Here is a 14,022-nt window from a genome sequence, read left to right on the forward strand (position 1 = left end):
GAACACTCAACAAAGAGCTGTCGTTAGTTTCAAAGTGGGTTACAAGGAATAAGTTAGCCCTAAATATTTATAAAACTAAAAGCACAGTATTTGGAACAAAACACTCACTAACCCTAAACCTCAATTAAATCTTGTAATAAATAATGTGTAAATTGAGCTGTTGAGATGACTAAACTGCTTGGAGTAACACTAGATCGTAAACTGTCATGGTCAAAACATATTGATGCAGTTGTAGCTAAGATGTGGAGAAGTCTCTCTATAATAAAGTGATGCTCTGCATTCTTAACAACACTATCAACAAGGCAGGTCCTACAGGCCCTGGTTTTGTCGCACCTTGACTACTGTTCAGACGTGTGGTCAGGTGCCACAAAAAAGGACTTAGGAAAATTGCAATTGGCTCAGAACAGGGCAGCACGGCTGGCCCTTGGATGTACACAGAGAGCTAATATTAGGGATGTCAATCTCTCCTGGCTGAAAGTGGAGGAGAGATTGACTTCATCACTACTTACTACATAGAGCCATGACTAAATGGAACTATCCGCATCAAGTAATTGATGCAAGCAGTAAAATTACATTTAAAAAACAGATTAAAAAAACACCTTACGGGAACAGTGGGGACTGTGAAGCAACACAAACATTGGCACACGCACACACGCACACGGAAGTAGTACTGTAGATATGTGGTAATGGTGGAGTAGGGGCCTGAGGGCACACATTGTGTTGTGAAATCTGTGAATGTATTGTAATGTTTTAAAATTGTATAAACTGCCTTAATTTTGCTGGAGCCCAGGAAGTGTAGCTGCTGCTCTGGCAGCAGCTAATGGAATCCATAATAAATACAAATACAAATATAATTATTGTACTATAGTGGACAGGGCATTTCTATTGTACCATGAGTCTTATGCCTTCAACATATCAAAATACCTCCATGAAATAGTGGTGATTAAATGCATCCTCAGCTGATGGCCAGTGATGACATTCCTTAGTATAAATGCTGAATGCTGTTAAAACTCTGTCTGGCCTGGACACCAGGGGAAGCCTGGCCTATACACATCCCTATAAAAACAAAGCTAACTGTTTTGATAGTGCACTGTGGTTTTCTATTCCAGACACAATCCCCATTAGTCTCTCTCCCTCTCTTTTTCTCTCATTCTCATTCGCTCTCTCACACACTTTTTTTCTTTCTCCTTTTGGTGTGAAAACAGTGTGTTCGTTTAGTTTCTTTTTAATGGAAAAATACATTTGATCTCAGCTAGGCATCTGCAATGCACAGAGGCTGTTGGCTGCCTTGGCTCAAAAGGAATATATTGAGAGATATGGGGGAAAATCCGTTCTCTCTGGCTTCATTTTCATTTGAGAAATGAGATGGATCCTTTGGTATGCTGATGCAGCCTCTTGGAGATGGTCACAATGCTTTTATTCTAATCTACTGCGACATAACCGCATGGGACAGGAGATGAATCATGATAGTTATGAATCCCTTCAATCAAACTGTAGCTACTGATGTTGACTGACCCAGTGTTATCAATCCCAACTGTATAGATAGCTCGATTTTTTTCTCTCCCATTTTTCCCAGAATTATTTTTGTTAATTTGTTAACACATATGAATTTAGAGCAGAGATAATACCCTCTGGAGAAAGGTTTTGGATGACTCCCTAGGTACTTGGGGTTATTTTGATCACCAAAGTGATCCCTGAACAGTCTGTCAATAAAACAGACAAGTGTTTCTTACAGGTCTTTGGGAAGAAGGGATTGAGAAGGTAGACAGCCATGTGAGGAGGTTGGAAAGCAGCCAATTAGGGCACTCTAACACAAGACGGTTCCGATCATTCTACTTCCTATGAAAATGTGCCCTGTACGTATCAGTTCCTTTTTATGTCTCAAACATTCTCCCATGTTATTCTGGTTTCTATGAATAGGTACCCTGTATGAGCTCCTATGTACAGTATATGTCTCCAACATTCTCCCATCACTTACTGTCCTCTTCAGTCTGGAAGGTGACCTCCCGACCCTCCTTCTTGCCCTCAGGGTTGACGAGCGCCAAACGGACCTGGATGGAGTGGTAGGCCGGCAGGTCACGCAGGGTGAAGCGTGAGGCATTGTGCTCAACCGCCAGGCACTCACGCACAGTAGTGTTGTGCCCACCGCCGCCCCCTGCGGTGGCATAGCGGTAGCACAGGGACACAGAGTAGGTGTGGCAGCGGGTCAAGTTGTAAGCCAGCGTCTCCCACTGCAGGGTCAGCTGCCTGGACTGGATCTCTGAGGCTGTGAGACTTCGCAAGGCCCGTGTGGGTTCTAATAAAGAGGGAAGGCAGGAGGAAGGGAGGGAAAGGAAGAGAGAGAAAGCAATGTTATCAACTAGGTCCAGGTCTTCTTTTGAAAAACATGTTTTTATCTCAAGAGACTAACCTGGTTAAATAAAGCTTAAATAAAAACTGTTTAAACTGTTACATCTATGGGGGAACTATTTCATTTATGGATAAAAAGACGTGCCCGTTTTAAGCGCAATATTTTGTCACAAAAGATGCTTAACTATGCATATAATTGATAGCTTTGGAAAGAACACTCTGACGTTTCCAGAACTGCAAAGACATTGTCTGTGAGTGCCCCAGAACAGATGCTACAGGCAAAACCAAGATGAAACTTCAACCCGGAAATGAGTAGGATTTTTGAGGCTCTGTTTTTCATTGTCTCCTTATATGGCTGTGAATGCGCAAGGAATGAGCCTGCCCGATCTATCGTTTCCCCAAGGTGTCTGCAGCATTGTGACGTATTTGTAGGCATATCATTGGAAGATTGACCATAAGAGACTACATTTTCCAGGTGTCCGCCCGGTGTCCTCCGTCGAAATTGGTGCATCATCTTCAACTGCACGTCTTTTTCCAAGCGATTCACCGGAGAAAGGAGACGACCACAAACGATATATCAATGAAGAGATATGTGAAAAACACATTGAGGATTGATTCTAAACAGCGTTTGCCGTGTTTCAGTCGATATTATGGAGTTCATTTGGAAAACAGTTCGCCGTTTTGATGACTGAATTTTCGGGTTTTTTTGGTACCCAAACGTGATGTACAAAACGGAGCGATTTCTCCTACACAAAGAATCTTTCAGAAAAAACTGAACATTTTCTATGTAACTGAGAGTCTCCTCATTGAAAACATCCAAAGTTCTTCAAAGGTAAATGATTTTATTTGAATCCTTTTCTGGTTTTTGTGCAAATGTTGCCCGCTAAATGCTACGCTAAATGCTACGCTAGCTGTCAATACTCTTACACAAATGCTTGTTTTGCTATGGTTCAAAAGCATATTTTGAAAATCTGAGATGACAGTGTTGTTAAGAAAAGGCTAACCTTGAGAGCTTGCACATTCATTTCATTTCATTTGCGATTTTCATAAATAGTTAACGTTACGTTATGCTAATGAGCTTGAGGCTATAACTGGATACAGGTTTTTTTTATAGCCAAACGTGAGGTAAATGATTTTATTTGAATGATTTTCTTGTTTTTGTGAAAATGTTGCTGGCTGAATTCTAGGCTTATAGCTATGCTAGCTATCAACACTCTTACACAAATGCTTGTTTAGCTATGGTTGAAAAGCATATTTTGAAAATCTGAGATGACAGTGTTGTTAACAAAAGTCTAAGCTTGAGAGCAAATATATTTATTTCATTTCATTTGCGATTTTCATGAATAGTTAATGTTGTGTTATGCTAATGAGCTTGAGGCTATAAATAGAATCCCGGATCCGGGATTGCTCGACGCAAGAAGTTAAACACAGTGTAAATTACGAAATCCGCCAGTTTTTATTGCTAGGTCATTTTGGAAAGGCTGCTTGTTTTTAGTAGTCACCCAGTTACTTCTGGTCACTGCTGGGTTTGGGGTCAACACTGTTTCTTTTGACTCAAGCAGAGAGAACTAAAGCCTTGTCTTCCTATTCCTCCCTCGGGAGAGACAGCTAGAGGGATACAGAGGTACTGAGAAGCTTCTATGCCTTCAAGCACAAGCCAGTCAGTGTTGCAGTAAGAGATACAGGCTACAGGGGTGAGCCAAGGCCAATCTCAGCAACACACTACCAATGGAGGCATTTGTCACAGCCCATTATTGATGCCTTTTTGTCAAACAGTATTCCACATAATCTATTGTATTGGTTTGTTCTTTTAATAGGGATTCGTGACTAATGGCGGAGGAGAGGGAGAGTGACAGAGGAGATATGGAGCGGAGGGCTCAGCATTGAGAAGAGTAAGGTTATACCAGCCAATGTCTTCATTCCTGCACTGACTATCACACTCAAAGGGATTCTTCTCTTACTGCAGCTATTTGTGCTGAGAACTAAAACAATGGAGCTAATGTATCGATAAGCGATGGGACGCTTAAAGGAACAAAGGCAGTAATCAAAGGAGATGGATTTGAAAGGTGCTCTCTCTAAATATGCAAGGACATATACGAGCACAAACAGGCACATGCACACACACCAACTCACCACTCAAAAGGGCATCTCTTCCTTGCGGATATTTATCTCTGTATCCCTTTCTATTCATTATATCTCTCCCTGAAGTTTATCCATGTATCCCTTCCTATTCATTATCTTTCTCACTGAAGCAGAATTTTATGATACTGGCAATCTAAACTTAAGCCTCTCCAGTCACCTGTTTACTGTCCTTTTTTTTTGCATTTCGGTCTAGAAGGAAGCATGACCACTGCATTGTTCTGGACATTAGTTTGTGATAGCAGAAAAATATGTGGGCTGGGTAATCAAGTAGTGGTACATTAGTGGCACGTAGCAGGAAATGTTTGAACAATTGTTCAATTTGATTGAATATTGTCTTTATGGTGTAATTGATAGTCTGCACAGTCTCAAAGCTAAATAAAGAGGGGCTTTAAACTGACGAACTGAAGAAAAAAACACAGATGAGGCCACAGTGTGCCCATTGTGGATTTTCATCAAAATTGACTTTTGTGCCAACACCCTTCCTCTTGCCCAGTCTATTTGCCTGCATGACACACTCAACTGTGTGCAACGCACACTCCCTGGCAGCCTTCGGAGAGGGGTTGCAGTATCCCCAACATGGCCCAGAGCGACATGCTTATTCCTCACGCTATAGAAGTGAGAGGAAAAGAAGGGGGGAGCTTCTGGTTTATTACCCCCACTAATACTGATCCATGGGATTCACTGTGGAGAGGGTTGTCCTTGGCCTGGGTTGGTGCTAAGCTGTGGAGGGAGTCTGTGGAGACTTAACCACAGGTGAGATGGGAGATGAAGGAGGAATGAAGCAAGATGCAATCAATGACAGAGAGGCCTGACATGATGGGCAAGGTAGACGAGCTGTGAAAGGCATGAGCACTCTCTGTAATGTTCCTAATTTTAGTCGGGCACCGGCATGAAGCCCCTCGCTCAGCAGAGAGGTTTGGTGGCAGGGGGCTCTCCAGAAGGCTCAGTGACCTAGAAGCAGGTGGAAGCCAATTAACGTGGTTTGGAAATAACTTGTCTCCTCCGTGATTTACTTGAGGGGCTTAGAGCTACAATAATGCAGCCCTGCTGATAATCACAGTGATGGCTCATCAAGCACACCTGGCTGGCCATCAGAGGCGGGCGGAGACCATGTTCATATTCACGGCCATTAGTTTTACAGCACTCACAGGAGGACGTCCGGGCTACACTACATAGGTCAGAGCAAGCCAGGAAGCGATGAGTTATTCACACGGAACAGCAGAACATACCCAGTCCATGGCAACACTCTTTTTTTTGAGAAGAAATTCACTTTTGTCAGAATAACACCCAGAGGGTCCAAGCCTCCAATCTGTTCACTCTGGTAACAAGCACACTCCCAGAGATACCCACTGTGACCAGACCATATATTTCCTTATGCTTAGACCTAAGCAGCCGAACAAAGGTGAGGAGGATCATAATGCAATGATGAAGTGTGGGGTCAGTGTGGGATCTGGACCAGATGGTCTGGGGGACAGGGGTCAAAGGAACTCAAGGGTGTCCAGGTGGTGATTAGAGAATCATCAAGGGTGGACCTGGTGATGGATGAGGAGTATGTGAAGGTGTGTGAATCAGGATGAGGCCACCAACAGAACAAACAAGTAGACACAACAACCTAACCCGTATGTTGTGAAAACAACAGCTTGGGAAATTACAGGGCAAGAGGTCAGGCTTTGATATCTGAGACAGTTATTTGGAGTCACTATCGGTATGCAAATTATCCAGAGGAAAAAAACATGACAGACAGCATACAATGGTGCCACTAAAATACATTTACATTAGAACAGTGTGTGCATCCTCTCACTTCACAACTATAACATTCCCTCTCCTCTCTTTCCCTGTCTATCTCTTTGAAATAGAGAGGGAAATATAAAATATATTTTTGTGTGAGAGCTGGCTCTGGGCTCTCTCTATTTTACTGTCTGTGGCTATTGGGAAATGGAGTGTGCTTAATGTGTCATCAGAGAGAGGACATGGAGGCTATGGTTGGTGGAACAGGGAGGGGGGGTGAGAGAGATGGTTTGTGGTGGGAAGAGATCGCTGTGCATATTAGACTGATGACTGTAGAAGACATGGGACAAATGCCCACAGGAAATAGGCATGAATTTTGTGGTTGAGTGTCTGTGCGTGTGTGTATATGCATGTGTGTGTTAGTTGTTTTCTTCCAGCACAAATTATATTTTTACAAAGACCACCTCTCAATCTCACAGAGATTTCAGTCTGGAATACAATTTTTCCACATTATCGCCACAGTCCATGGTCTGTTATTCCACAATATTATGAGCAATTACTCTGAGATTAAATAAAGTCTGAGCAACTAGCTGTTGTGCATATGTACTTTGAATAGTATTAAGACATATTCTCTCTAAAATGCCCAAAAAATATGAGGAGAGTTTCTGAATTTTCTGAGGAAAAATCCACAAAGGAAGCAAACAGCTTGTAGAGTGATACATTTCCCTCTATTTATCAAGACTAGAAACATACCAAGACCAAGAAAACTAGAATGATCTTACAATAAAAATTGCAAATCATTTCAAAAGGTATGTGGCTTTAAAAGTATGATATGGTATGGTAAGATTTTATCAAGGATTTGCAAGTGGTTAATAACATGTATTACCAAAATATTCTGTGTTACCAAACACTGCCAACTATGAGAATGTAACATACTGTACAAGCTTATCTAGACCTTGTCACACCGCCCAGACCCTCACCTGCACACTTAGTCCTGCTGACGAGGGGTGGTCCAGGTGGTCCGGTGCCGCCCTCTCCGGGCCGGGTCAGCAACACACTTATGTGATACTCCGTGTCTGGGTCCAGGTGCCACAGCTTGTAGGTGACCATGTTGACCCCATGGACCTCGGACCAAGGTGATTGGCTGGCCCGGTACTCAATCTCCTTCCTGATAATAGGGCCATCTCCCAGGATGGAGTTGGTGTTGAGCTGGATGATCAGATATGTGGAGCCCGCTCTCAGCAGCTGTGGGGGCGCGATAGGGGAGGGGGGAACTGTGGGAAGAAGACAGGGTAGGAGGCTGTGAGTTTATTTAAATGTTATTATTGCTTCTATACACTGTAGCTGTATATCTTCCATCCATTATGTGACATTTGAGGACTATGTTGGTCGGAAGTGGTTGAACTTTATTCCACTGTACTTAAAAGTACTATATACTATTGCTAATCAGTCTTATTACAACATGCTTATCAGCTTTATTCCTACTTTTACTACATCCATAACCTTCATTTTTTATTTTTTTTATTTCACCTTTACTTAACAAGATAGGCGAGTTGAGAACAAGTTCTCATTTACAACTGCGACCTGGCCAAGATAAAGCAAAGCAGTGTGACACAAACAACAACAGAGTTACACACGGAATAAACAAACGTACAGTCAATAACACAATAAAAAAAATCTATATACAGTGTGTGCAAATGAAGTAAGACTAGGGAGGTAAAGGCAATACATAGGCCATAGTGGCGAAGTAATTATAATTTAGCAAATAAACACTGGAGTGATAGATGTGCAGCAGGTGAATGTGCAAGTAGAGATACTGGGGTACAAAGGAGCAAAAAATAAATAACAATATGGGGATGAGGTAGTTGGATGGGCTATTTACAGATGGGCTATGTACAGGTGCAATGTTCTGTGAGCTGCTCTGACAGCTGATGCTTAAAGTTAGTGAGGGAGATATAGTCTCCAGATTAGTCTCCAGATTAGGTTATTTTTGCAATTCGTTCCAGTTATTGGCAGCAGAAAACAGGTAAGAAAGGTGGCCAAAGGAGGAATTGGCTTTTTGGGTGACCAGTGAAATATACCTGCTGGAGCTCGTGCTGCTATGGTGACCAGTGAGCTGAGATACCTTAACCTTATCAAAGACTTGTAGATGACCTGGTGCCAGTGGGTTTGGAGATGAATATGAAGCGAGGGCCAGCCAACGAGAGCATACAGGTCGCATTGGTGGGTAGTATATGGGGCTTCGGTGACAAAGCGGGTGGCACTGTGATAGACTGCATCCAATTTGCTGAGTAGTGTTGGAGGCTATTTTGTAAATGACATCGTCAAAGTCAAGGATATGCAGGATTGTCAGTTTTACGTGTGTATGTTTGGCAGCATGACTGAAGGATGCTTTGTTGCGAAATAGGAAGCCCATTCTAGATTTAATTTTGGATTGGAGATGCTTAATGTGAGTCTGGAAGGAGAGTTTACAGTCTAACCAGACACCTAGGTATTTGTAGTTGTCCATATATTCTAATTCAGAACTGCCCAGAGTAGCGATGCTGGACGGGCGTGCAGGGGCAGGCAGCGATCGGTTGAAGACCATGCATTTAGTTTTACTTGCATTTAAGAGCAATTGGAGGCCACGGAAGGAAAGATGTATGGCACCTGTTGAGGATAGGGGGCAGTATTTTCACTTTGGATGAATTGCGTGCCCATAGTGAACTGCATCCTACTCTAAATTGCTGATATATGCATATTATTATTACTATTGGATAGAAAACACTCTGACGTTTCTAAAACTGTTTGAATTATGTCTGTGAGTATAACAGAACTCATAGGGCAGGCAATCTTCCAAACAAGAAGTGAAATTCTGAATGTGGGGCAAATTTGACGTCATTGCCCCCACCTTTCCCAAAAAGATATGGATCTGCTAGCACTTCCTACACCTTCCACTAGATGTCCTCATTCAGTAGAAAGTGGAATGGAGCATTTGCTTTGAACTCTGACCGAATGGGAGGGGAAATAGTAAATGTCCCGACAGAATGCCATTTTCCTGTGGCGCATTTCTCTGTGGGTGCTACCGCTGTTCCATTTGGCTCCGTAAGGCTCGTAACCGTAAGGCTCTCCAGATGGTAGTGAGGTCTGCACAACGCATCACCAGGGGCAAACTACATGCCCTCCAGGACACCTACATCACCCGATGTCACAGGAAGGACATAAAGATCATCAAGGACAACAACCACCCGAGCCACTGCCTGTTCACCCCGCTATCATCCAGAAGGCGAGGTAAGTACAGGTGCATCAAAGCAGGGACCGAGAGACTGAAAAACAGCTTCTATCTCAAGGCCATCAGACTGTTAAACAGCCACCACTAACATTGAGTGGCTGCTGCCATACATACATGTAAACAATGTATCACTAGCCACTTTAAACAATGCCACTTAATATAATGTTTACATACCCTACATTACTCATCTCATATGTATATACTGTACTCTATACCACCTACTGCATCTTGCCATCTTTATGTAATACATGTATCACTAGCCACTTTAAACAATGCCACTTAATACACTGATCAAAAAAATAAAGGGAACACTAAAATAACACATCCTACAGGCTGATCCAACATTGATGTAATGTCCTTAAAAGAAGTCAAAATGATGTTCAGTAGTGTGTGTGGCCTCCAAGTGCCTGTATGACCTCCCTACAACGCTTGGGCATGCTCCTGATGAGGTGGCGGATGGTCTCCTGAGGGATCTCCTCTCAGACCTGGACTAAAGCATCCGCCAACTCCTGGACAGTCTGTGGTGTAACATGGCGTTGGTAGAGGGAGCGAGACATGACGTCCCAGATGTGCTCAATTGGATTCAGGTCTGGGGAACGGGCGTGCCAGTCCATAGCATCAATGCCTTCCTCTTGCAGGAACTGCTAACACACTCCAGCCACATGAGGTCTAGCATCGTCTTGCATTAGGAACCCAGGGCCAACCGCACACCAGCATATGGTCTCACAAGGGGTCTGAGGATCTCATCTCAGTACCGAATGGCAGTCAGGCTACCTCTGGCGAGCTGTGCGCCCCCTCCCAAAGAAATGCCATCCCACACCATGGCTGACCCACCGCCAAACCGGTCATGCCAGAGGATGTTGCAGGCAGCAGAACATTCTCCACGGCGTCTCCAGACTGTCACATGTGCTCAGTCTGTCATTTAAATGGATTTTTATTTGGAATTCATGTAATTAACATACACAAAATAGTCCAAATTAGTGAAATGAAATGACTGAAAAAAAAAAAAAAAAGATAAAAGTGGTGCGTGCATATGTATCCACCCCCTTTGCTATGAAGCCCCTAAATAAGATCTGCTGCCACCAATTACCTTCAGAAGTCACATAATTAGTCCACCTGTGTTCAATCTAAGTGTCACATGATCTCAGTATACATACACCTGTTCTGTAAGGACCCTGAGCCTGTAAACACCACTAAGCAAGAGGCACCACCAAGCAAGCGGCACCATGAAGACCAAGGAGCTCTCCAAACAGGTAAAGGGACAAAGTTGTGGAGAAGTACAGATCAGAGTTGGGTTCTAAAAAAATATCAGAAACTTTGAACATCCCACAGAGCACCATTAAATCCATTATTCAAAAATGGAAAGAATATGACACCACAACAAACCACCAAAATGGACCAGGCAAGGAGGGCATTATCAGAGAGGCAACAATGAGACTAAAGATAACACTGAAGGAGCTGCAAAGCTCCACAGCGGAGATTGGAGTATCTGTCCATAGGACCACTTTAAGCCGTACACTCAACAGAGCTGGGCTTTACAGAAGAGTGGCCAGAAAATAGCCATTGCTTAAAGTGTTCGCCAAAAGGCATGTGGGACACTCCCCAAACATATGGAAGAAGGTACTCTGGTCAGATGAGACTAAAATTGAGCTTTATGGCAATCAAGATAAACGTTATTTCTGGCGCAAACCAACACCTCTCATCACCCCGGAAATACATCTCCAAAGTGAAGCATGGTGGTGGCAGCATCATGCTGTGGGGATGTTTTTCTTCGGCAGGGACTGGGAAACTGGTCAGAATTGGAGGAATGATGGATGGTGCTAAATACAGGGAAATTCTTGAGGGAAACCTGTTTCAGTCTTCCAGAGATTTGAGACTGGGATTCACCTTCCAGCAGGACAATGACCCTAAGCATACTGCTAAAGCAACACTCAATATGTTTATGGGAAACATTTAAATGTCTTGGAATGGCCTCGTCAAAGCCCAGACCTCCATCCAATTGAGAATCTGTGGTATGACTTAAAGGCTGCTGTAGACCAGCGGAACCCATCCAACTTGAACTGGAGAAGTTTTGTCTTGAAGAATGGGCAAAAATCCCAGTGGCTAGATGTGCAAAGCTTATAGAGACATACCCCAAGAGACTTTCAGCTGTAATTGCTGTAAAAAGGTGGCTCTACAAAGTATTGACTTTGGGGGGAGGGTGAATATGCATGCTCAAGTTTTATTTCTTGCTTGTTTGATAATAAAAAATATTTTGCATCTTCAAAGTGGTAGGCATGTTGTGTACAGTATATCAAATGATACAAACCAGCCCCAAAAAATCAATTTTAATTCCAGGTTGTAAGGCAACAAAATAGGAAAAATGCCAAGGGTGGTGAATACTTTCGCAAGCCACTGTACACGTGAGTTCAGGGGCCTTGCTTTAACAAAGTTAACCATCTTCACTGTCGTGTCCAAAATGTCTTTCAAGCTGTCAGGCATTCCCTTGGCAGCATGAGCCTCTCGGTGGATGCTGCAGTGTACCCAAACTCCATCGGGAGCAACTGCTTGCACGCCCGGTACCACTCCACTATGTCTCCCTGTCATGGCTTTTGCGCCAAGGGCAGTACATATACCAACACATCTTGACCACCAAAATCTATTTGATGTCACAAATCTGTCCAGTACTTTAAAACTATCCTCTCCTGTTGCTTTGGTTTCCAGAAGAGGATGGCCTCCTTATTTGACCCCCAAAAAATATAACGGACATATACCAGGAGGTGTGCCAGGGTCTGTTGACTCATCCAGCTGTAATGCATAGTATTCACTGGCTTATATGTGAAGCAGTAATTATTTCAAAACATCTCCTGATATGTCAATGATGCATCGTGAAAAAGTGTTTTTTGATGCAGGCATTGTCCCAGACATATCCGTGGCAGCAGGAAGAATAAAGTCCTCCACAATAATATGGGGTTTGCCTGTCCTAGCCACTCGGTAGCTCACCATATAAGACACTTCTAGCCCTTTTTTATGTATGGTATCTGTTGCTTTTATACATGTCTTACTACTCGAAAGTCTTAATTCTTGCTCAAACTCCTGTGGCATATTTTTCAAATTGGCATGTTTTGTTTCTAAAAGTCTGCGTAAGAGTGAAGGCTTCATTGAGTTGTGAGATAATATTTTTGCACATATAACACACTGTGGCTGAGGAAAGGCAATACTCCCAATATAAGTGAACCCCAAATCAATGTCGTTCTTATGATATTTGCGCCTCTTCGATGGTCCAACATCCCTGTCTGCTGTTCGGTGCTTTCCCGGGTAAGGGGGCAGTAGCTCTTCGGCTGCATCAGATTCACAACTGTCAGCTTCCATGCTAGCTAGGCAAACAACGAATGTAGAATTACTGATGCTAGCAATGGATGTGCTCGTGAAAGCAGAACCATTTGTGTCATCGACAGGTGCAGGAGTAGTACTGCTGGTAGTAGCAGTGTGTCTCTACCAGCTCTACCTGTATTTGACATTGTGTTGTTATTTCGCTCAAAAACTAGATTTAATTTTAGTTTTGGCAGTGAAACGAAGCTACCCCCGATGGCATTGCGCATGCCGCTGTTTGGGAATACCTGGTGATAATATCATGATAATATCAAACAAGCACTTTCATGTGTTGATTGAATTATGCCACAGCTGACAAGTGTGTTTGACGTGTAAATTGATTAATGTTAATTTTACTGCTTTTGCTAACACAAAGTAACATGACTAAATCAGTTTTATTTTGTTCACCCTTGGTTCATAGACCTACAGTACAGCATATTGAGAGATCCTAGCCTCGTCCCACTGACTGACGGCGGGCGCATTTACCTTTGACGATGAGTTCAGCGAAGTTGGAGACCCCAGAGCCCCTGGAGGACTGGGTGACACATCGGTACAGGTCCTGGTTGTTGCACTGCACACTGTCCACCTGTAATGACGCCACAAAGCGCCGGTGACTCAGGTGCTTGACCAAGGCTGTAGATGTCACGTCCCCACTGTGCCTCTGGAGAGAGAAAACAGGATGGGTCAAATATAAACAGGCACACAAAAACACATGCCGACAACCATCTGTGGAGATCAGTGGACTGATCTGGAAAATGGACCGCACCAAAAGAACGCATGGTTGCCAAGAAAGCAGTTAGTTTTGCTAGATTCGTAAAATGTGTGTGCAGTGTTTGTGTGTTGGAGTGACTTTTAATTATTAATTGATCTACCGTTTCGATGATAGGCCACTGTAATCTATGGTACCATTCTGCTCATCTGATGAAGATGCACATGGATCAGATTCAAACTTTGAAGACTGAGATCGAGTCATTGAAGACAGACCAGCAGAAAGAGATTCATCATCTGAGGGCAGAGATGCGGGCGACAGCTGATGCATTGGTCCAGAGCCAGATGGCATTGGCGGAGAGTCGAAAAATGACGCGTTGAATAGAGCGAGGAATGAAATCTCACAATCAAAGTCACAATCCATGCCAGGGACACCTGTGAGCTCTGGAACTCCACCACCTCTGAGACAAGCA

The 14,022-nt window shown here is 43.3% G+C and overlaps 1 protein-coding gene across 1 annotated transcript in view; it reads right to left on the reverse strand.

Annotated features, from left to right (window-relative positions):
• LOC135522520 (receptor-type tyrosine-protein phosphatase U-like) overlaps positions 1–14,022 on the reverse strand; it is a 320,589-nt gene that overhangs the window by 104,747 nt on the left and 201,820 nt on the right. Inside the window, exons 6-8 of the mRNA XM_064948847.1 lie at positions 13,328–13,502; positions 7,200–7,493; positions 1,979–2,296 (exon numbers count right to left, since the gene is read on the reverse strand). Of these exons, the coding sequence (XP_064804919.1) occupies positions 1,979–2,296; positions 7,200–7,493; positions 13,328–13,502 (787 nt within the window). The remainder of the gene's footprint in view (positions 1–1,978; positions 2,297–7,199; positions 7,494–13,327; positions 13,503–14,022) is intronic.

The sequence above is a fragment of the Oncorhynchus masou genome, chromosome 30 (genome assembly GCF_036934945.1).
Source record: "Oncorhynchus masou masou isolate Uvic2021 chromosome 30, UVic_Omas_1.1, whole genome shotgun sequence".
In the NCBI taxonomy this organism is placed as follows: domain Eukaryota; kingdom Metazoa; phylum Chordata; class Actinopteri; order Salmoniformes; family Salmonidae; genus Oncorhynchus; species Oncorhynchus masou.